We start from the raw sequence: 22,359 nt of genomic DNA, 5'->3' as shown, positions 1-22,359 counted from the left end.
GAATCTCCGGTGCAGTCAGTTTTAGAGTCAAACATGTTTTGAAGGAAAACTATTTTTAAAACGGTGACCTAGCACATCGAATCCAAATGCCAGGTGGCGACTCTGAAAAATCCTTCGAAACACAATTTTTTTATCACTTTGAATTTGAAAATCCGTTTGAGCTTCAAAAAATCACTTTTTATTATTTTAAAGGGGTCAGTGAAGTAAAAAAAAAGGGTGTGACACTTGTATCTTTTGACATGAAAGATGATCATTGCATTACACAATGAAATGAGTTTCAAGTTTCCTCAATTATTCTTGCCCTCTAACCCCTCTCTCTAAAAGCTCAATTCAAAACACATCAATTATCCAGTATCATTAGTACGAAATAAATGAAATAAATTTTGATGGTAATGTGGTTTGCGACACATGAAAGAAGCGCAGAAGCTTAATGCATGATCATCAGCATAATCCAACAGCGATTATGATTTTTTAACTATCACAATAAAATGGTCCCTTGCTCAAAAACTTGAGCATTGTACTCAAAACGTTCATTTACTAAGTTTAGTCGAGTTTGATAACTCAAAAGAAAATGAAATGTCGATTGTATTACTAACAAATTGTGGTATAAGCGAAGAATTATTGCCATATCCATAGCATCAGTAAATATGCAGGACACACGAATTAGAAGTTTCACCCCTTTGCCACGATGAGATTCAGGAGGCACACGAAATGTTGAATACTAATGCTTGAATTTTCTGCTCGTCTTTAACCTGAAGGGCATGGAAATGGAAGTAGACCCTTTCCTTCTCAACTTCTGGCAGCGCCTCTTGCAAAAAGGTACTTAAATATCAGGACTCCTCCTTGTTCAGATTGTGGACACTTCTGTATAGTTGCTCTTCCCGGGCACGTTTTGCTGCAAGAGCTTCCTCATCAAGCACTTTGATTGGCGACCACTCAGACAATTTTAACCAATCATCTTTCCTATTGACAATAGAGTCATAGAAACTTCTCAAGGCTGGTTTTATTTTGATGGTAGCATAATCAACTGTCGTTCCAGCAACTGCAAAAATGACTGAATAACGAACAGCACCAAGTTGACCACCTAACAATTTCATCAAGAAGCACAGGTAAGGCAATTATCGGGTTCATAAACATCAACCATGATGAATAGCATGGCTTTAAGACAGAGGCATAGGATATCTTAGATTAAGAAATCAGAACCCATAGATGAAAGGCGGTCATCTCATTTTCAAATTGCTTCGAAACACAAAGGATTTTAAATAGCGGCATGACCATGGAAAAATGGAAGTGATGAAAAATGAAATCAGATATTGGTAGCAGAACTTTTACTTTCACATTGAAAGGGCGGCGATCTGGAACAAAATTGGAGAGTCAAAGGGAAATACACAAAGCTTCAGATCAGCACTGAGTTTTGTCACTTCAAGATCAATGATTGAGAAACAAAAAATACTAAAGATGACCCATTATAGCCTTTTCAAGATTTTAGGGCCCAATCTTCTAATATCAATGGTCTTTTTGCACAAGCATATATCAAATCTCGAAATGAATGAAGCTTTTTACTGGGTAGTAACAACTTCACCAGCAATGTGGTTGTTTGCATAAGCGCCTTCATCATTACATAATAACCTAGTACTTAAGTGTCACGACCCAATCCCCGAACCGGATCGTAATGGCGCCTCTCGTGAAGACAAGGCCAGCCAGACCAAAATGGAACACCTCTTTTAAACAGTTTATCATCATAACGGTAATAACATATAATATAATGCTCATAAATTGCGGAATTTAACGATAATAACAGTAGGAACCATCCCGACACAGCCCAAATCGGGGTGTCACAAGTCATGAGCTACTACAGAATCTGCTATAGGTCTACAAAGTACGGAATCTGATACAACAGTCTGAAGAAAACATAAATGATAGAGGATAAGAGAGACAAGGGGCTGCGGACGTCAACAGCTACCTCGTAACTACAAATCCCTGCCTAGCCTGGAAGGAATCAGCGCTCAAGTGCGGACTCTGATATACCTGAATCAGCACACATGGTGCAGGGAGTAATGTGAGTACTCCGACTCAGTGAGTAATAATTACAAATAATGGCTGAAAGTATGAAAACACGTAAAGGCACAAAGCAATTCCATATCAAGCAGTAAAATCACTTAAAGCAGTAAATCAGTGAAGAAATCAAATGATATTCCTTTTTAAAACAAGTAAAACATGTAATTTAACAGGTAATTGACAAGAAGAAATCCGCCCCTCGGGCACAGTATCAATCGCTCAACATAGTATCAGCCCATCAGGCTCACTCTTAGTACAGTATCGGCCCCTCGAGCTACCTCACAATCACTCAACATAATGGTCAGTCATTGTTACCTGACCAAATTGCATCATACAGTGTCATTGTTACCACTATTTTCGAATCACATAGGTAACCGCGCTCACTGTGGGTGTGCAGACTCCGGAGGGGCCCCTTACGGCCCAAGCTCTATATCAAGCCACCTCGTGGCATCATCACTCAGCATATCCTCACATCACTCAAGTCACCGCATGGCATAAATAGTATCTCAGGCCCTCGGCCTCATATCACTCAGCATATCCTCACATATGGCCCTCGGCCTCACTCAGTCCAGAAATCATCATAAGCCCCTTGGGCATTAGTAAAACAGTAGTTCTCAGCAAAAAACATGATGTAAAAATATCATTTAACTTTCAAATCTGAATAAAAGTGGCTGAGTTTGTAAAACAGTAGATATCAACAGGAATGAGTTCAAATAATAAGTCAAGTAATGAGGAAACAGTGATAAAAATCCCCGAAGGGTTCAAATAGTTGGCACGAAGCCCAAATATGGCAATTAGCCCAAATCATGATGGTAACGAATGAATTTCAGTCAAATATTCGGTAAAATCATCAATCGAGATGGACCAAGTCACAATCCCCAGTAGTGAAAGACCCTACGCTCATCATCCAGCGTGTATCTTGCCTCAATATAGCACTACGATGTGCAATCCGGGGTTTCAAACCCTCAGGACATCATTTACAACCATTACTCACCTCGAAATGGCTAATTATCTAGCTCGCGACGCCTTTGCCCCTCGAATTGGCCTCCACGCACGTCGAATCTACCCAAAATCAGAACGAATACGTCACAATATGCTAAGGGAACAAAGCCCAAGCGAAAACATTCGAAAAATATCAAAAATCTCGAAATTAGTAAAACCCGAGCCCCGGGCCCACGTCTCAGAATCGGGTAAAATTTACATTTTCAGAATCCTCATACCTTCACGAGTCTAACCATACCAAAATTATCCAATTCTGATACCATTTGGTCCTTCAAATCATCATTTTACATTTTTGAAATGTTTCACAATTTTCTTCCCAAATTCCATCTCAAATCACGAATTAAATGATGATTTCAGTGATAGATTCATGTATCCTAGCCAAATCTGAGTTAAAATCACTTACCCCGATGAATTTCTTGAAAAACCTTCGAAAAATCGCCAAAATCCGAGTTCTCTAGGTCAAAATATTAAATAAAACCCAAAACCTCGTATTTATAGGTACCCCTCAGGTTTCAGCTCACGCGGGCCGCACCAAAATGCACGTGGTCCGCGCAAGCCAGTGCGATCCGCGCAAAGGCGACGAGCGGCAGCACAGGCCTCCCTCTACAGTGACAGGCTTTAGTATTTTGGCCATAACGTTTTCTACAGATGTCCAAATTGCGATATCTTTACCTTTTTGGAAACTAGACACGAGGGCTACAACTTTCGTTTTTGAATCACCTCAAAATTCCTTGTGGATCAAAAGATATGAGCTTCCGAAGTAGGACCAGCGGATCGTTCCCCACCGCGGCCGCACACCACTTTGTGCGGTCCGCATGACACCTACCGCGGCCGCATCCGACTTTGTGCGGTCCGCACGGAACTCACCGCGGGCGCACTCATTTTTGTGCGGACCGCATGGTTGAGTTCTGGGGCCTGCTACAACTATAATTTTTGCACTAAAACATCCCAGAACCTACCCGGAACTTCAAACCAATTGTACCAACGCATCTCATGACATCGTTCAAACTTGCTCAAAACTTAGGAACGCTCACAACAACATCAAATCACCAAATTAATATAGGATTCAGGCCTAAGAACTCCAAGAACTCTTAAATTATGCTTTCGATCAAAAGGTCTATCAAATCCCGTCCGAATGACCTAAAATTTTGCACACACATCCCAAATGACACAATGAAGCTACTGCAACTCTCGAAATTCCATTCCGACCCCTATATCAAAATCTCGCCTATCAACCGAAATTTGCCAAAATATCAATTTCGTCAATTCAAGCCTAAATCTTCTCTGCAACTCCAAAACCCATTCCGATCGCGCTCCTAAGTCACAAGTCACCTCCCGAAGCTAACCGAACCCTCAGAACTCACTTCCGAGCCTCCTAACACATAAGTCAACATCCGATTGACTTTTCCAATTTAAGCCTTCTTAAAAGAGACTAAGTGTCTCATTTCTTACCAAATCCTCTCCGAACTCGAACTAATAAACTCGATCACATAAAACACGGATAACGAAGCGTAAAGAAGCTGAAATGGGGAAATGGAGCGGTAACTCATGAGACGACTGGCCGGGTCGTCACATCTTCCCCAACTTAAACAAACGTTCGTCCTCGAACGAGTCAAGAAACATACCTGAAGCCTCAAATAGATGAGGATATCTGCTCCGTATCTCCCGCTCGGTCTCCCAGGTAGCCTCCTCTACGGGCCGACCTCTCCACTGCACCTTCACTGAAGCTATATCCTTTGACCTCAACTTCCGAACCTGGCGACCCAAAATAGCTACTGGCTCCACATCAAAGGTCAAATCGTCATCCAACTGAACCGTGTTGAAGTCCAAAACATGAGACGGATCCCCAATATACTTTCGGAGCATAGAAACATAAAATACCGGATGCACACTCGACAGGCTGGATGGCAAAGCAAGCTCATAAGCCACCTCCCCAATCCTCCGAAGCACCTCAAAAGGCCCAATGAACCGAGGACTCAACTTGCCTTTCTTCCCAAATCTCATAACACCCTTCATGGGCGAAACCTTCAGCAAGACCTTCTCACCGACCATGTAGGACACATCTCGAACCTTCCGGTCCGCATAACTCTTCTGACGTGACTGCATTGTACGAAGCCTCTCCTGAATCACCTTCACCTTCTCTAAGGCATCCTGAACCAAATCTGTCCCCAATAGTCTAGCCTCACCGGGCTCGAACCAACCAACCGGAGATCTACACCGCCTCCCGTACAAAGCCTCATATGGAGCCATCTGAATACTCGACTGGTAGTTGTTGTTGTAAGCAAACTCTGCAAGTGGTAGAAACTTATCCATGGACCTCCAAAGTCAATAACACAAGCACGCAACATGTCCTCCAATATTTGAATAGTACGCTCGGACTGTCCGTCCGTCTGAGGATGGAACGTTGTGCTCAACTCTACCTGAGTACCCAACTCTCTCTGCACGGCTCTCCAAAACTGCGAAGTAAACTAAGTACCTCTATCTGAGATGATGGAAACAGAAACACCATGCAACCGAACAATCTCCCGGATATAAATCCCTGCCAACCGCTCTGAAGAATAGGTAGTACACACAGGAATGAAGTGCGCAGACTTGGTCAGCCGATCCACAATCACCCAAATAGCATCGAACTTCTTCAAAGTCCGAGGAAGTCCAACCACAAAGTCCATAGTGATTCTCTCCCACTTCCACTCGGGAATAACCATTTGCTGAAACAAGCCACCCAGTCTCTGATGCTCATACTTCACCTGCTGACAGTTGAGACACCGAGCTACAAATCCCACAATATCTTTCTTCATTCTTCTCCACCAATAGTGCTGCCTCAAATCCTGATACATCTTCGCGGCACCCGGATGAATGGAATACCGCGAGCTATGGGCCTCCTCCAGAATCAGCTCTCTAAGCCCATCCACATTGAGCACACAAATTCGGCCCTGCATCCTCAACATACCATCATCACCGACGGTCACATCTCTGGCATCATCATGCTGGACTCTGTCCCTAAGGACAACCAAATGCGGATCATCATACTGGCGCTCTCTGATGCGATCATATAAAGAAGACCGAGAAACCACACAAGCCAACACTCGACTGGGCTCCGAAATATCCAACCTCACGAACCGATTGGCCAAGGCCTGAACAACAACCGCAAGAGGTCTCTCCCCAACTGGAATATATGCCAAACTCCCCATACTCACTGCCTTTCGGCTCAAAGCATCGGTCACCACATTGGCCTTTCCCGGATGGTACAATATAGTGATATCATAATCCTTAAGCAACTCCAATCATCTCCGCTGCCTCAAATTAAGATCCTTTTGCTTGAACAAATGCTGAAGACTGCGATGATCAGTGAACATCTCACAAGATACACCATACAAGTAATGCCTCCAAATCTTCAATGCGTGAACTATGGCAGCCAACTCCAAATCATGAACGGGGTAGTTCTTCTCATGGGGCTTCAACTGCCGAGAAGCATAAGCAATAACTCTACCCTCCTGCATCAACACACAACCAATCCCAACTCTTGAAGCATCATAATACACAGTATATGAACCTGAGGCTGATGGCAAAACCAACACTGGAGTTGTGATCAAGGCTGTCTTGAGCTTCTGAAAGCTCTCCTCACACTCGTCCGACCATACGAATGGAGCACCCTTCTGAGTCAACTTGGTCAAGGGCGATGCTATGGATGAAAATCTCTAAACAAACCGGCGATAATAGCCTGTTAACCCAAGAAAGTTACGAATCTTTGTGGCTGAGGACGGTCTGGGCCAACTCTGAACCGCCTCTATCTTCTTCGGATCAACCTGTATACCCTCGTTGGACACCACGTGCCCCAAGAAAGCCACTAAACTGAGCCAAAACTCACACTTGGAGAATTTTGCATAAAGCTTCTCCTCCCTCAGTCTCTGTAACACAACTCTCAAATGTGCTGCGTGCTCCTCCTGACTACGCGAGTACACCAGAATATCATCAGTGAATACAATAACGAACGAATCCAGATAAGGCCGAAATACACTGTTCATCAGATGCATGAATGCTGCTGGGGCATTGGTTAGCCCGAAAGACATAACAAGAAACTCATAATGACCATATCTGGTCCTGAAAGCAGTCTTAAGAATATCTGAATCCCTGATCTTCAACTGGTGATAACCCGAACGGAGATCAATCTTGGAGAACACCCTCGCTCCCTGAAGCTGATCAAATAAATCATCAATGCGAGACAAAGGATATTTGTTCTTGATTGTTACTTTGTTCAATTGTCTATAATCAATGCACATTCTCATCGTGTCATCCTTCTTCTTCACAAACAAAACCGGTGCACCCCAAGGGGACACACTAGGCCGAATGAACCCCTTATCTAGGAGTTCCTGAAGTTGTTCTTTCAATTCCTTCAACTCTGCTGGTTCCATACGATATGGCGGAATAGAAATGGGTTGAGTGTCCAACACCAAGTCAATACCAAAATCAATATCCCTGTCCGGTGGCATGCCCGACAGGTCTGCAGGAAAAACATCGGGAAAATCCCTTACAACTGGGACAGAATCAATACTAGGAGTCTCAGCTCCAACATCCCTCACAAATGCTAGATATGAAAGGCAACTCTTCCCAACCATACGCTGGGCCTTCAAGAAATAGATCACTCTACTAGGGATATAATCAGTCACACCACGCCACTCGATCCGCGGTACACCCGGCATAGCCAAAGTGACTGTCTTAGCATGGGAGTCTAGAATAGCACGACACTGAGATAGCCAATCCATGTCCAAAATGACATCAAAATCCACCATGCTCAATAGCAATAGATCCACTCGGGTCTCCAGACCCCCAATAGTTACCACACATGACCGGTACACACGGTCTACAATAACAGTATCGCTCACTGGGGTAGATACATGAACAGGTAAAGCAAGAAACTCATGGGGCGTACCCAAATAACGAGCAAAGTATGATGACACATAAGAAAAGGTGGAACCGGGATCAAATAATACAGAGGCATCTCTGTGGCAGACTGAAACAATACCTGTAATGACAACATCTGAAACAATAGCATCTGGCCTGCCAGGAAGTGCATAGAAACGGGCCTGACCGCCCCCTGATCGACCTCCCCCTCTAGGGAGACCCCTAGCTGCATGACCTCCACCCCTAGCTGGCTGGGCGGGTGGTGAGGTAACTGGAGTAGTAGTCGAGGGCTGACCCCTCTGCTGAGATGAACCAGCCATACGACGAGGACATTGCCTCCACACATGTCCAAACTCTCCACACTCATAACAACTCCCAGGTGCTGGAGAAGGGGACTGAAGGGAACCCCTTACACCGGAGTGACCAGCTGATGCACTCGGCATAGAAGAACCCTGAACTGACGGGGCATGAAATGAACTCTGGGCTGGAAGGGCACTGAGTGATGACTGGACCCGCTGAGATCCATGATGACCATGACCCAAAGATGCCCCGCGATACTCTGGGCGGGCTGACTGAGCATGCCTGAAAGAACGGCCTCTACCATGCTGAAACTGGCCCCTCAAAGAAGCACCACTATAACTGCCAGATCCTCGAGGCTTCTTGGCCTCCGTCTCCTCTCGACCCTGACGGCGAACTGTCTCAATCTCGCGAGCAATATCGACCACCTCCTCGAACGTAGCACCCAACACCCTCTCTCGGGTCATAAGAATACGGAGGTGATAGTTAAGGCCATCAACAAATCCCCTGATCCTCTCACAATCTGTCGGAACCATCCAAATGGCATGACGGGCCAACTCAGAAAACCTCGAATCATACTGTGACACAGTCATATCCCCCTGTCGCAACCACTCAAACTGCCTACGCAGCTCCTCTCTGCGGGACTGCAGCACATACTTCTCCAAGAAGAGAGTGGAGAACTGCTGCCAAGGGGCGCTGCTCCAACCGGCCTACGCCTCTCATACGCCTCCCACCATGTGAAGGCAGCCCCAGTAAACTGAAAGGTGATAAATGCCACACCACTAGTCTCAAGAATCCCAGCTGTACGGAGCATCCGCTGACACTTATCAGGAAAACCCTGAGCATCCTCGCCTTCGGTACCACTGAATGACGGAGGCTGGAGTCTACCAAACCTCTCAAGACGACGATGCTCATCATCCGGCATAACTGGTACAATAAACTCCTGAGTTGGTGCAACCGGCTGAGTTGGAGGTGCCCCCGATGTCTGTAGTCCCAGCACTACCTGCTCAGGTGTGCGAGCAGCGGGGGTCTGATTGCCTCCCCCCGGCTTGTGAAGTGGCTGCTGCTGTAGTGGCTGAAACTGCCTGAGCCAAGTCAGTGCAAACTGATAAGATCTGTGCCAAGGCCCCCTGAAGACCCGGAACCACGATAGGCACAACTGGTGCCTGAACTGGTGTTGCTGGAGCGTCCATAGCGGGAGCCTGATTCGGAGCCGGCGCAGTCGATGCATCAACAGGTGTTGCCCTCGCTGCTCTGCCCCTACCACGTCCACGACCGCGTCCACGGCCTCTGGTGGCTTCAGTGGGTGGCATTGGTGGTCGTCCACCTCGTCCGGTAGCTCGCGTCCTCGCCATCTGTGAGAGAATGGAATATCAGAAGTTTAGTACTCGGACCAACAAGTTCGCACGACAAGAGTTTCAAGAATATGAAATTTTTCCTAAAGGTTCTGCGGCCTCTCGAGGATAAAAATAGACGTCTCCGTACCGATCCGCGAGACTCTACTAAACCTGCTCATGACTCGTGAGACCTAAGTAACCTAGACTCTGATACCAACTTGTCACGACCCAATTCCTGAAGTCGATCGTGATGGCGCCTCTCTTGAAGACAAGGCCAGCTAGACCAAAACGGAACACCTCTTTTAAACAGTTTATCATCATAACGGTAATAACATATAATATAATGCTCACAAATTGCGGAATTTAACAATAATAACAGTATGAACCATCCTGACACAGCTTAAACCGGGGTGTCACAAGTCATGAGCTACTACAGAATCTGCTATAGGTCTACAAAGTACGGAATCCGATACAACAGTCTGAAGAAAACATAAATGATAGAGGATAAGAGAGACAAGGGGCTGCGGACGTCAACAGCTACCTCGTAACTCCAAATCACTGCCTAGCCTGGAAGGAATCAGCGCTCAGGTGCGGACTCTGCTATGCCTGAATTTGCACACATGGTGCAGGGAGTAATGTGAATACTCCGACTCAGTGAGTAATAATTACAAATAATGGTTGAAAGTATGAAAACACGTAAAGGCACAAAGCAATTCCATATCAAGCAGTAAAATCACTTAAACCAGTAAATCAGTGAAGAAATCAAATGATATTCCTTTTTAAAACAAGTAAAATAGGTAATTTAACAGGTAATTAACAAGTAGAAATCTGCCCCTCGGGCATAGTATCAATCGCTCAGCATAGTATCAGCCCCTGGGGCTCACTCTCAGTACAGTATCGACCCCTTGGGCTACCTCACAATCACTCAACATAAGTAAGTGATGTTGGTTCTAGTGAAAGTTTACCTATTACGGTATATAGTAACACCAACACCATTGATACTCAAGATTCCAAGAAAAGGAAAGCAATGCAACCTAGGTCTGACGTTTGGAACCATTTTGATAAATTTGAGGTTAATGGGGTTGGGAAAGCACGGTGTCGATATTGTAAACAAGCTTATGCTGCTAATTCATCTAAGAATGGAACAACAGGATTGAAGAATCATTTGCTTAGATGCAAAGAATACCCACTTAAAATTGCAGAAGATAATAGTCAAACAAAGATAAATTTTCAATCTTGCCAAAATGATGAAGGATCAATTTGGAAATTTGATCAAAAAGTGGTTAGGAGGGCCTTAATTGAGATGATAGTTACTGATGAACTACCATTTAGCTTTGTAGAAAATGAAGGCTTTATGAAGTTTATGAGAAAAACTCAACCACTATTTCGTCTTCCTTCTCGTAGAACAATAACAAGGAATTGTTATGAAGTTTACGGTGAATTGAGGCAAAATCTAAGAAGTTCTTTTAGAGAAGCACAACCAAAAATTTGCCTAACAACAGACACTTGGACTTCATTACAAAGAATAAATTATATGTGTTTGACAGCCCACTTCATCGATAGGGATTGGAAGTTGCATAAAAGAATACTTAATTTTTGCCCTATCACTAGTCATAAGGGTGAAGAGATGGCTAAAGCTATTAGGGATTGTTTGCTTGAATGGAAATTAGACAAGGTTTTCACTATTACTGTGGACAATGCTTCTTCAAATGATGTCACTGTCAAAGAATTGTCTAAACAGTTAGATATGTGGAAAACTAATATGATGAGTGGTAAACATCTTCATGTGAGATGCATGGCTCATATACTAAATCTAATTGTGCAAGATGGTTTGAAAGAACTTGATGCTTCTGTGACACGTGTTAGAAATATTGTGAGGTATGTGAGATCTTCGCCTGCAAGGACCTTAAAGTTTAAACAGTGTTGTGCACATGTAAAGGTAGAATGTACCAAAACGTTGTGTTTGGATGTTCCTACCAGGTGGAATTCCACCTATTTGATGTTGGATACAGCACAACACTTTGAAAAAGCCTTTGACAAGTTGCATCTTTTTTATGATGGATTTTCTGCTTATCAATGTTCTCATCTTTGTAAAGATGGTGGAAATGCAGGTCCTCTTGAATCTGATGATTGGGTGAATGTGAGGAATGTGATAGAGTTTCTTGCAAGATTTCACGAGCTAACTAAAACAGTTTCAGGTTCACGTTATGTCACTTGTAATTCTCATTTTGAGGATGTATCTGAACTTTATTGTCATTTGAAAATGTGTTTAGCTAGTGAGGATGAGCATTTGAGAAAAATGTCTCAGCAAATGCAAGAAAAGTTCAAGAAGTATTGGGGTGAGCCTGAAAAGATGAATAAAATGATTTTTATTGCTTCCGTCTTGGATCCACGTAACAAATTTGAATATGTTGAGGGAGCACTTGAAGAACTTTGTAGGGAGGAAAAAGGGAAGAAAATAAATGTTGAGGTGTATGCTTATATGAATTCTTTGTTTGGAGAGTATCTAAAAAAGCATTCAACCGAATCTTGTCCTCAATCTCCATCTAGTTCTACTTCATCTAACAACACATCTAATACATCTAGTGGAAGTGTTATAAGTGCATCAAAAATAAGGACTAAGCTTAGCTTGAAGAAAAAAAAGGAAGACAATGGAAGTTGGGGTGCTAAATCGAAGTTGGATAAATACATTAGTGAAGAACAAGAGCCTTTTAGTGAAGAATTTGATATCTTGAGTTGGTGGAAATCACATCCTAAATTTCCTATTCTTTCGGAGTTGGCTCGTGATGTGTTGGCAATTCCAATTTCTAGTGTGGCGTCGGAATGCGTGTTTAGCACTGGTGGCCGTATTCTTGATTCATTTAGAAGTTCATTGACTCCTAAATGTGTGCAAGCTCTTATTTGTGTTCAAGATTGGCTTAGAGAAGAGAAGAATCCTATTAGTGTTGAAGAAGACTTGAAGTATCTTGAGGAACTCGAGCTTGGTAAGCTTTATTATTTTGTGTGTATTTTAATTCAAAATAATATATCATGCTTTTTCATTTGTATGACATATTTGGTCGTATTATCTTTAGATATGGAAAATAATGGAAGCACTACTAGCATTGTTTAATGTATAGTTGCAACTTGCATCTTGAGTGGTAAGTTTAATACTCTATTTGTTTGGTGATAATGATATACTTAATATTTTGTAGTTTTGTTTTATTATCATCAAACTATAATATTCTAACTTATGATTTATATTTTTTTTAGGTTCAAGTGCAATCATGCCCCGTGCTACTGCTCAACGCTCCGATATTTGGGAATACTTTGTGGTGAAAGAAGATAACGGAGAAGTTCGCAAAGTAGAGTGCAAACATTGTGGTCAAGTATATAATGTTAATCCAAAGAGTTGTTTAAGTTACTTTGCGCGTCTTCCTGGAATTCATGTTTAAGAATTAAGACTGTTTGTTGACTGTTGAGGGATGCCCTCTCTGTTTTTGTTGCTCTATATTTAACTGTTTAAGTGTTAAGACTGTTGCAGTTGGCCAGTTGCACTGTGTTTAAGTGTTAAGACTGTTTTTGTTGGACTGTATTTTTATTGCACAGTGTTTAAGTGTTAAGTGTTAAGTTGTGTAATGTGTTGTGTAGTTGTGTACAGATTCAATTGTGTACTGTGTTAAGTGTTAAGTTGTGTAATGTGCAGTTGGCCAGTTGATTGCAGTATTGAACTGTCAACTGTGTTTAAGTTGTTTAATATAGTTGTGTAATGTGCATTGTGCAGTTGGCCAGCTTTTGCTTTTCACTTGTATTAGTGTATACTAATACTGGCGTGCAGAATGCAGATTGTAATATTGTATAATATGACATACAGTATATTGGCGTGCAACTGCAGATTGCCAGATTGTAAAGAAGTTGTTGTCTTGTTCAGCTTTTGCTTTTCACTTATTCTTAAGCCATGTGAATTGGTTATCACAGGAGTTTCAGCCAGAATTGCCAGAATATAATATGTTATTCTTGTTTCAGCCATGTGCAGTTGTGCACTGTTATATATCGAAAAACAGATTCTTTTAGAGTGAAAATTTCAATTGTGCATGTGCACTGTTAGCATTGATTATTCATTGATTGTTAAACCGAAACCGTACCGAACCAAAATAAGAAATACTGAACCGTACCGAAATATTTTGGTATGGTATTTGGTATACACAATTGATAAACCGAATACCAAAATACCGAACCGAAATTCTTACATACCGAACCGAAATACCGAACGCCCACCCCTAATACAGTGTCATTGTTACCACTGTTTTCAAATCACATGGGTACTCGCGCTCACTGTGGGTGTGCAGACTCCGGAGGGGCCCCTTACGGCCCAAGCGTTATATCAAGCCACCTCGTGGCATCATCACTCAGCATATCCTCACATCACTCAAGCCACCGCATGGCATAAATAGTATCTCAGGCCCTCGGCCTCATATCACTCAACATATCCTCACATATGGCCCTCGGCCTCACTCAGTCCAGAAATCATCATAAGCCCCTTGGGCATTAGTAAACAGTAGTTCTCAGCCCAAAACATGATGTAAAAATATCATTTAAATTTCAAATCTGAGTAAAAGTGGCTGAGTTTGTAAAACAGTAGACATAAACAGGACTGAGTTCAAATAATAAGCCAAGTAGTGAGGAAACAGTGATAAAAATCCCCGAAGGGTTCAAATAGTTGGTCTGAAGCCCAAATATGGCAATCAGCCCAAATCATGATGGTAACGAATGAATTTCAGTCAAATATTCGGTAAAATCATCAATCGGGATGGACCAAGTCACAATTCCCAGTAATGAAAGACCTCACGCTCATCATCCAGCGCGTATCTTGCCTCAATATAGCACTACGATGTGCAATCCAGGGTTTCAAACCCTCAGGACATCATTTACAACCATTACTCACCTCGAACTGGCTAATTCTCAAGCTCGCGACGCCTTTGCCCCTCGAATTGGCCTCCACGCGCGTCGAATCTACCCAAAATCAGAACGAATACGTCACAATATGCTAAGGGAACAAAGCCCAAGCGAAAACATTCGAAAAATATCAAAAATCTCGAAATTAGCAAAACCCGAGCCCCGGGCCCACGTCTCGGAATCGGGTAAAATTTACATTTTCAGAATCCCCATACCCTCACGAGTCTAACCATACCAAAATTATCCAATTCTGATACCATTTGGTCCTTCAAATCATCATTTTACATTTTTGAAAGGTTTCACAATTTTCTTCCCAAATTTCATCTCAAATCACGAATTAAATGATGAATTCAGTGATAGATTCATGTATTCTAGCCAAATCTGAGTTAAAATCACTTACCCCGATGAATTTCTTGAAAAACCTTCGAAAAATCGCCAAAATCCGAGCTCTCTAGGTCAAAATATTAAATAAAACCCAAAACCTCGTATTTATAGGTACCCCTCAGGTTTCAGCTCATGCGGGCCGCACCAAAACGCACGTGGTCCGCGCAAGCCAGTGCGGTCCGCGCAAAGGCGACGTGCGGCCGCACAGGCCTCCCTCTACAGTGACAGGCTTTAGTATTTTGGCCATAACTTTTGCTACAGATGTCCAAATTGCGATATCTTTACCTTTCTGGAAACTAGACACGAAGGGCTACAACTTTCGTTTTTGAATCACCTCAAAATTCCTTGTGGATCAAAAGATATGAGCTTCCGAAGTAGGACCAGCGGATCGTTCCCCACCGCGGTCGCACACCACTTTGCGCGGTCCGCACAGCACTCAACAAGGGGCCGCATCCGACTTTGTGCGGTCCGCACGGAACTCACCGCGGGCGCACTCATTTTTGTGCGGACCACATGGTTGAGTTCTGGGGCCTGCAACCCCTGTAGGCCTGCTACAGCTATGATTTTTGCACTAAAATATCCCGGAACCTACCCGGAACTCCCAGAACTTCAAACCAATTGTACCAACACATCTCATGACATCGTTCAAACTTGCTCAAAACTTCGGAATGCTCACAACAACATCAAATCACCAATTTAACATAGGATTCAGGCCTAAGAACTCCAAGAACTCTTAAATTATACTTTCGATCAAAAGGTCTATCAAATCTCGTCCGAATGACCTGAAATTTTGCGCACACATCCCAAATGACACAATGAAGCTACTGCAACTCTCGGAATTCCATTCCGACCCCTATATCAAAATCTCGCCTATCAACCGGAATTTGCCAAAATATCAATTTCGTCAATTCAAGCCTAAATCTTCTCTACAACTCCAAAACCCATTTCGATCGCGCTCCTAAGTCACAAATCACCTCCCGAAGCTAACCGAACCCTCAGAACTCACTTTCGAGCCTCCTAACACATAAGTCAACATCCTGTTGACTTTTCCAACTTAAGCCTTCTTAAAAGAGACTAAGTGTCTTATTTCTTACCAAATCCTCTCCGAACTCGAACTAATAAATTCGATCACATAAAACACGGATAACGAAGCGTAAAGAAGCTGAAATGGGGAAATGGAGCGGTAACTCATGAGACGATTGGCCGGGTCGTCACATTAAGTTAAAGCAGGAACCTAACCTAGGTAAGAATACACATGGAGCACAAATATTTGAAGTGATATTACAAAGATTTAACACTGATTGCATAGAACAACTGTTTCATGAGAAGGATGCATAGAGAAACTGTTTTAGAGACAAACTAGGGCAAATGGAAATGCGTCCTTCAGTTATTGGGACTAGTCACGAACAGAGTCGAGGAAAATAGGGAGTAAGCAGACCACTTCCTAAATGGGCCTAGTAAAACATCTTTAGCATACTTAAAGTGATGCGCGGATTCCTGAAGTAGTTGAAAATGAAAGCCATTGAACAAGTATCCATAACCTCTAATGAGGTCATCTTTAAAAAAAACATAAACCTCTTGTTTTTCAAAGAACCACTTCTCGTTAAACGGTCTCCTGGATTTGGAACTTCCGCTCGAATGGACAATGTCGGGAATCAAGTAACTACGACTTATGCAAGTTTAGTTGCTCTTGTTTGGCTTCAACAAGCAAAAACCATGTCGATGGAAAATCAGACCACCGGCTACTTCAATTAGACTACAATTACAATGACAAATTAACAACTGAACATTTTTTTCCTTTTTTCATAGGTAAAAACATGATCATATGAGATTTGAAAAGAATGGACCAGATCTTGAGTTAATGTTCACAGTAGCCCCCTTTTGCACAGGAACTACTAAGATAGAGGCACATGAAAAGAGAGAGAGAGAGTTGTAAATCTGACCTTGCAGGCGTCCAAGAATAGCACCACTGCCAAAACCTCCTATTGTTGAGTTTAGCAAATCATCAGGCCTTCCAGTTCTACTTACTCTTACAAACTCACGAGCACCTACCTTAGAAAGAAACGAGCATATATGTTAAGCTCGGTATTCACTCTTTTCAACAACATCAACCATAAGGCACCTTTCTACTTAAATGCAGTGAATATAGAAAGAATGTTTCAAGTTCAAATAAAGAAGCATATGTTAGAGTCTTATATGGACAGAGCAGCAGAAGATCTAGTGTCTTGGCTACCTTCACTTTGTTGACCACAATTGACCCATGGGATTCTTTTCTTTTTACTAGAGAAGGAAAACCCGTGCTTAGCACGGGCCCAACATAGGCAAACTATTCCATAAGTGTTTTGAGGTACTACTGTAATAATCCAATTTAAAGTATTAACTTGTCTTTATGTTCATAATGTGCCACACAGACATCCTTCAAATTGAAATACATATGTAGAACATGCATTTCTGCACATACGCAAATGGGTCATAAGACTTGGTTCCAGTTGAATACGTTCTGCTAAAGAATTGCCAAATATCAAACATAGACTATGGAACCTTCACATGAGTTTAGACCTTGAATTACAACACTGTGGACCATGGCTGGTTGTTTGGTACTAAAAAAGTTAACTTGGAAGATTGTCCCCATCTTCAAGACACCTTCACACGAGTTTAGAACTTGATTTATAATATTGTAGACCATGGCCGGTTGTTTGGTACCAAAAAAGTTAACATGGAAGACTGTCCCCATCTCCAAGTACAACGAAGGCTATTATTGCCCATAACTGTAAACCACAGCTTCTAGCTTAACAATCCACATGTTATCCTTCAGAAGTGTAAAATAAGTACCTCCAGAGAGCATATATCTATCAGATTTACAGTTAGAGAAATGTACAGATGTGTAAGATCAATTGGTATAATGGGAGGAAGTATCATGTTGTAGAATGAAGTCTTGTAATTGCAGGATTTAGCAACATCTAAGTCTTGTAATTGCAGGATTGAGCAACATCCTCCAACCGCCATCTCCACTCCTGGTTGCGCTAAAGTGGCTAACTGTTTAGCACGTTTAAGAATACCACATCACACCCAATTTCTCTAACATGGAAAGAGAAAGAGACCACGGCAAAATATGTACACTTAAACATTGTAAGGAACCTGGTATATATAGAATAGAATAAGAACTTTCTTCAGCTATATGTGGATTATGGTTGTCACATTTTATGAGAGCGATCACCAAGGATAAAGTTACTCACCTACTGAAAAAGTAAATGCAAATAGTAATTTATACCTCTATATATTCACACAAATAATCTGTTATAACTATTTAACCTTGTCATATATTGTTGATAACCTTATAATATTAAGATCATAACAACACTGTATCTTAATATACGACCCCATTTATCATCCTGAAAAGGTAGTTGAGGAAAAACTTTATATTAACCCTAAAGAAAAGGTAAATAACATAAATCTCACAGCAAGAACTATGTTAAGAAACATTATAGAACATTATCATCATCAATATTGTAATTCAAATGAATGCAGGAAAGATGATAACACTTACAACAAAACTATAAACAATTGTTAACTTAAAAATGTTGCTGCATATTGTTTCAAAGGGATAATCAACTCTTGAATAAACATGGTTAAAGTTGATAACTAAAACATAATAGGCACCAATATTTTGGATTGGCAAAGGCATCAAGGAGCTTCAATATTAGCAAGCCCCGAAAGTACATAGTGATATTGCCAAATACTCTGATAAGCTAACTATCACACAAGAAAAAGACTGAGCAGAAAAAAATGGAAGATTTAATGAGTCAATGCCAGATTAGACAGGTTTTCGCTGCATCTTTCATGAGTCCGTGACTCCTAAAGAAGATTATGATTCTCTTTCTTGAATCAATTACTCTTCCTCTCATTTTAACAAATATTGAAATTCAATGACATCGCTTCCATAACCCCAACTTTGACTCTTAAGAAAAGGTATAAAGAAACATGAAAAGTCTTGAGAAAGGACAAAAGAAAATGACATAAAGACAAACGAACATGACACCGTTGATTTTTCCATCAACATCCGCACCCAATACATCCATAACTCAAAGGTGTCCACCCCAAGTATCAAGATAAAATAAAATTACATACAGTGACATCAAGTCCTTACCATCACATTCGCATCAATGGATAAGAAGCCATTTGCCACACCAATTATGTATTAAGTATTTTTTTTTCTTCACCGGATATAATTTTGTATTGCTCCTTGGACTTGTAAGTGCTCACTGATAGTTCTATTGCATCTTCAAGTAATACAGCTAAAACTGGAGTTCTGAATTCCTTGTTGGTTGCAAAGATATTGAAACATATATTGTATCCTGAAAAGTAGGTAGATCATTTCATCATAAAATGTTATATTAGCAGCATTTATGTGATTAATGTAGATATATTGAGGATTTAGATACTATTAAATAGTAAAAGATTTACTTTATTTGAGTGAAGCTGCATTCTCTGATCTTTTAAATAGTGTAGGACATATCACTATATAGATCATAAATGCATAAAAGATTTTGTGAATGGATGGACTAATGTAGTGAAAACCTAAAGCCTCTCCGATCTATTTTTTTACTCAGAAGCATCATGATTCAGGATTCTAAGTAGAGCATTGCAAATATCCTTCATTTTGAGTAATCAAGTTCACCAATACCTTATCCCAACAAAAAAATAAATTCAACTTCTTTTTAATGTAAGAGAAGGTTATCGTTTCGCTTAAATTCTATCAGAGAATGTCAATCATAGATGCAAAAGTAGCTGGCATCTAATTTTCTTATACTATTCTATATGAAAACTCAAGAATTTAAAAGGTGTTTTTTTCATTAAATTCTAACAGAGAACATCAGCTGTTGATGCAAAAGAGTTCAGCACATTTCAACCACATCTTAGTTCCACAATGACCTTTGTTTTATTACTTTTTTAACAAAATAATACAAATATTTTTGATAGGAACTATAGTGAACATGAAAAAGTGCATATAACAAATTTAATGGCATTGAAATGAAATAAGTAATTTTTCGCGAGAAATCAGTAAAGACCAAGCAATCACAATACCTAGGAGTAATATTTTTGACCGAAGCACAAGACATGATTACTTTTGTAGTTGTGATTATAATAATGTAATAGATAGGGAAACCATCAGTAGAGATGAATTTAAACAGTGAAAATCTATTCTTATCAACTACAGATCTTCTACGATGTCCAATTTCAAATGCAGGAACCTAAAAGGTTTTATTTACTAATAAAATTATTAATGTTTATTCAGGCATATCATCAACCATCTTAGAGTCATTTGCATCGTGTCAACTAAATTAAGAATGAAAAATATTAGATAACTGGAAATTGGAAGCAAAACCAAAATTAGACATTAGGAAAGAAACTATCACTAACTATAACATTCACACATATTGAACACCATGAAAGTATGCCAACTGATAGTGAAATGTGGTTACTCGTACTGCAAGACTTAATCTTCCAATGGCAAAGCACTGAAGGAGAAGAAGAATCGCAGTTTCAAAAATGAACAAACATTGAAAGATATGCATGTGCCGGTTAGATAGAATTATTGATATATGTAAATCTAGCAAAAATCTACCATAAATCAAGTGTAATAAGCAAAAGATTAATTAAACAAAAAACTTTCCAGAACTTCGAACCGGGACGATAACAAATTAGCCAAAAGGAAGAATCTCTGAAGAAAATACACAAAATGGAAAAGCTTTGAAGAGAAATCTAGTGAAGACCACAAAGATGCAAAAGAAATTCGAAGAAAATTGAAAATAGGTAAGAAGGTTCAAGAGAGAGTGAGAAAGCAGCATAACTGTGTGAATGAGGGTGAATTTTTTTGAGTGGAATACACGTGTGAATTAGAGGGTGAGTCTTTCTGACTGAATGGAGTACAATCCACAGTAGCAGTTTGTACCACTTCCATACGCAGTGTTCGTCCACCTTAGTCACTTATGTATAGTAGAAATAGAAAAATGCAATGAGTATTGTAGTTTAAAGCTGAGAATTTTAAAAAGTTACTAGGTTGAGTGTCCTTGCAACAAAATAGGAAGCAATCTAGAAAGCACAAATGACAAATGATGTGAAGTAATTTGATGCAGGATAAGCTGTCAAATGAAAAGCAATTGAACAGAAGCATTTGGAAGATATCCCGTGGATTGAAGGATGACTACAACACCTCACAACCGAATTGATATAAGAGCAAGAGTTAATTAAAACCACCACATGTCCGGCTATATAAAAGGCCACTACTTTTTCAGATAAACCCATTACCGCCATTTCTAAGGCGGTATTGTGGTCCGGGCCCAGGCCTAAACGGGCCGGGCCTAATGGTCCCAATGGGTGAAATCGGCCCACTATGGTCCTAAGTCCACATGGTCTCGGGCCAAACGGGCTTTTTCGTTCTGGGCTATTTTTTAAAAAAAATATTTTTATTTAAGGCAATTTTTTGTAAACTATATATGTATATACTAATATAAATTGTTTATATATAACTATATATATATAATTATATATTGCCTTATATATGTATTATATATATATATATATTGCCTTATATATAGCTTATATGTATATATATATATATATATATATATATTGCCACACCTCCTTTTTACATACACCCCCGAGAGGGTGTATAAGGGAGTTTTTCCAATTAAAGGACAATTGAAACGGGATTATTTATTAAAAGATTCAGAGTCGCCACTTGGGAGATTTATGGTGTCCCAAGTCACCGGTTCAAATCCCGAATCGAGGAAAAGATTGACTCAGTATTACAGTCCGCGAACACAGAAATCCGGGTAAGGAATTCTGTTAACCCGGGAGAAGGTGTTAGGCATTCCCGAGTTCCGTGATTCTAGCACGGTCGCTCAACTGTTATATTCGACTTAACTATCTGATTTTAGAAACACGTTTTAACCTATGATGTCATTTTAAACTTTTAACCGCTTTTAATTAATTTTTAAAGAAGATTGAACGTCGTTTTAAAACGTGCCTTTGGATCGCGCCACATGAAATGCACCCGCAATCCTAAACACATTTTAGTCAACGTTTTAAGATTTTGATTTGGGTCACATAAAATGCACACGCGAGTTTATGAAGGTAATATTATTAAAATACGCGCCTAAAGCAACTACGCGTTTTAACTTTGCGAAGGCCATGGAAATTTGCTAAATGACATGCCTCGAGTTCTAAGTATTTTGGAAGAAACAATTAAATGAGGGCCACGCATTTAAGGTCTTATTTGGCGCGGCGCACCTCAATTCCATTTTGAAGGGTATTTAAACTAAAAGCTCGGAGGGCCATAGACTATGTCTTATCTAGGATGGCACTCCTCAATTATTTGAAATAGTCTAACTTAAGTAAAGTGGAAGCTCGAAAAAAAAACCTCAACAGACATTTATGTTGA

At 40.7% G+C, this 22,359-nt stretch overlaps 1 protein-coding gene and 1 long non-coding RNA gene across 8 annotated transcripts; one reads left to right on the top strand and one right to left on the bottom strand.

Moving 5' to 3' along the window:
• Nucleotides 1–414: 414 nt before the first annotated feature.
• Nucleotides 415–21,165, bottom strand: LOC104221118 (uncharacterized). Of its 7 annotated transcripts, none has more exons than XM_070156122.1 (6): nt 19,380–21,165; nt 19,063–19,270; nt 16,859–16,967; nt 8,084–9,614; nt 1,964–2,028; nt 415–1,084 (listed from the first exon to the last, which is right to left on the bottom strand). In XM_070156122.1, exons 4-5 carry the CDS (start codon nt 8,850–8,852, stop codon nt 2,000–2,002), a joined length of 798 nt encoding a protein of 265 aa, XP_070012223.1. In that variant the 5' UTR covers nt 8,853–9,614; nt 16,859–16,967; nt 19,063–19,270; nt 19,380–21,165; the 3' UTR covers nt 415–1,084; nt 1,964–1,999. The 7 variants fall into 7 exon arrangements, 5 of the variants coding, with proteins under 5 accessions (XP_070012223.1, XP_070012224.1, XP_070012225.1 ...); XM_070156123.1 differs by having other exon boundaries at nt 20,405–21,165; XM_070156124.1 differs by having other exon boundaries at nt 20,768–21,165.
• LOC138877166 (uncharacterized) lies at nt 12,632–12,984 on the top strand. The gene is made up of 2 exons (XR_011402503.1): nt 12,632–12,736; nt 12,849–12,984. It is a non-coding gene; the product is annotated as an uncharacterized lncRNA (long non-coding RNA).
• Nucleotides 21,166–22,359: the final 1,194 nt, after the last annotated feature.

The sequence above is a fragment of the Nicotiana sylvestris genome, chromosome 9 (assembly GCF_000393655.2).
Source record: "Nicotiana sylvestris chromosome 9, ASM39365v2, whole genome shotgun sequence".
Taxonomy (NCBI): Eukaryota; Viridiplantae; Streptophyta; class Magnoliopsida; order Solanales; family Solanaceae; genus Nicotiana; species Nicotiana sylvestris.
Note: the sequence above shows the minus strand (reverse complement) of the source record. Positions and strands in the feature narration are given on the sequence as shown.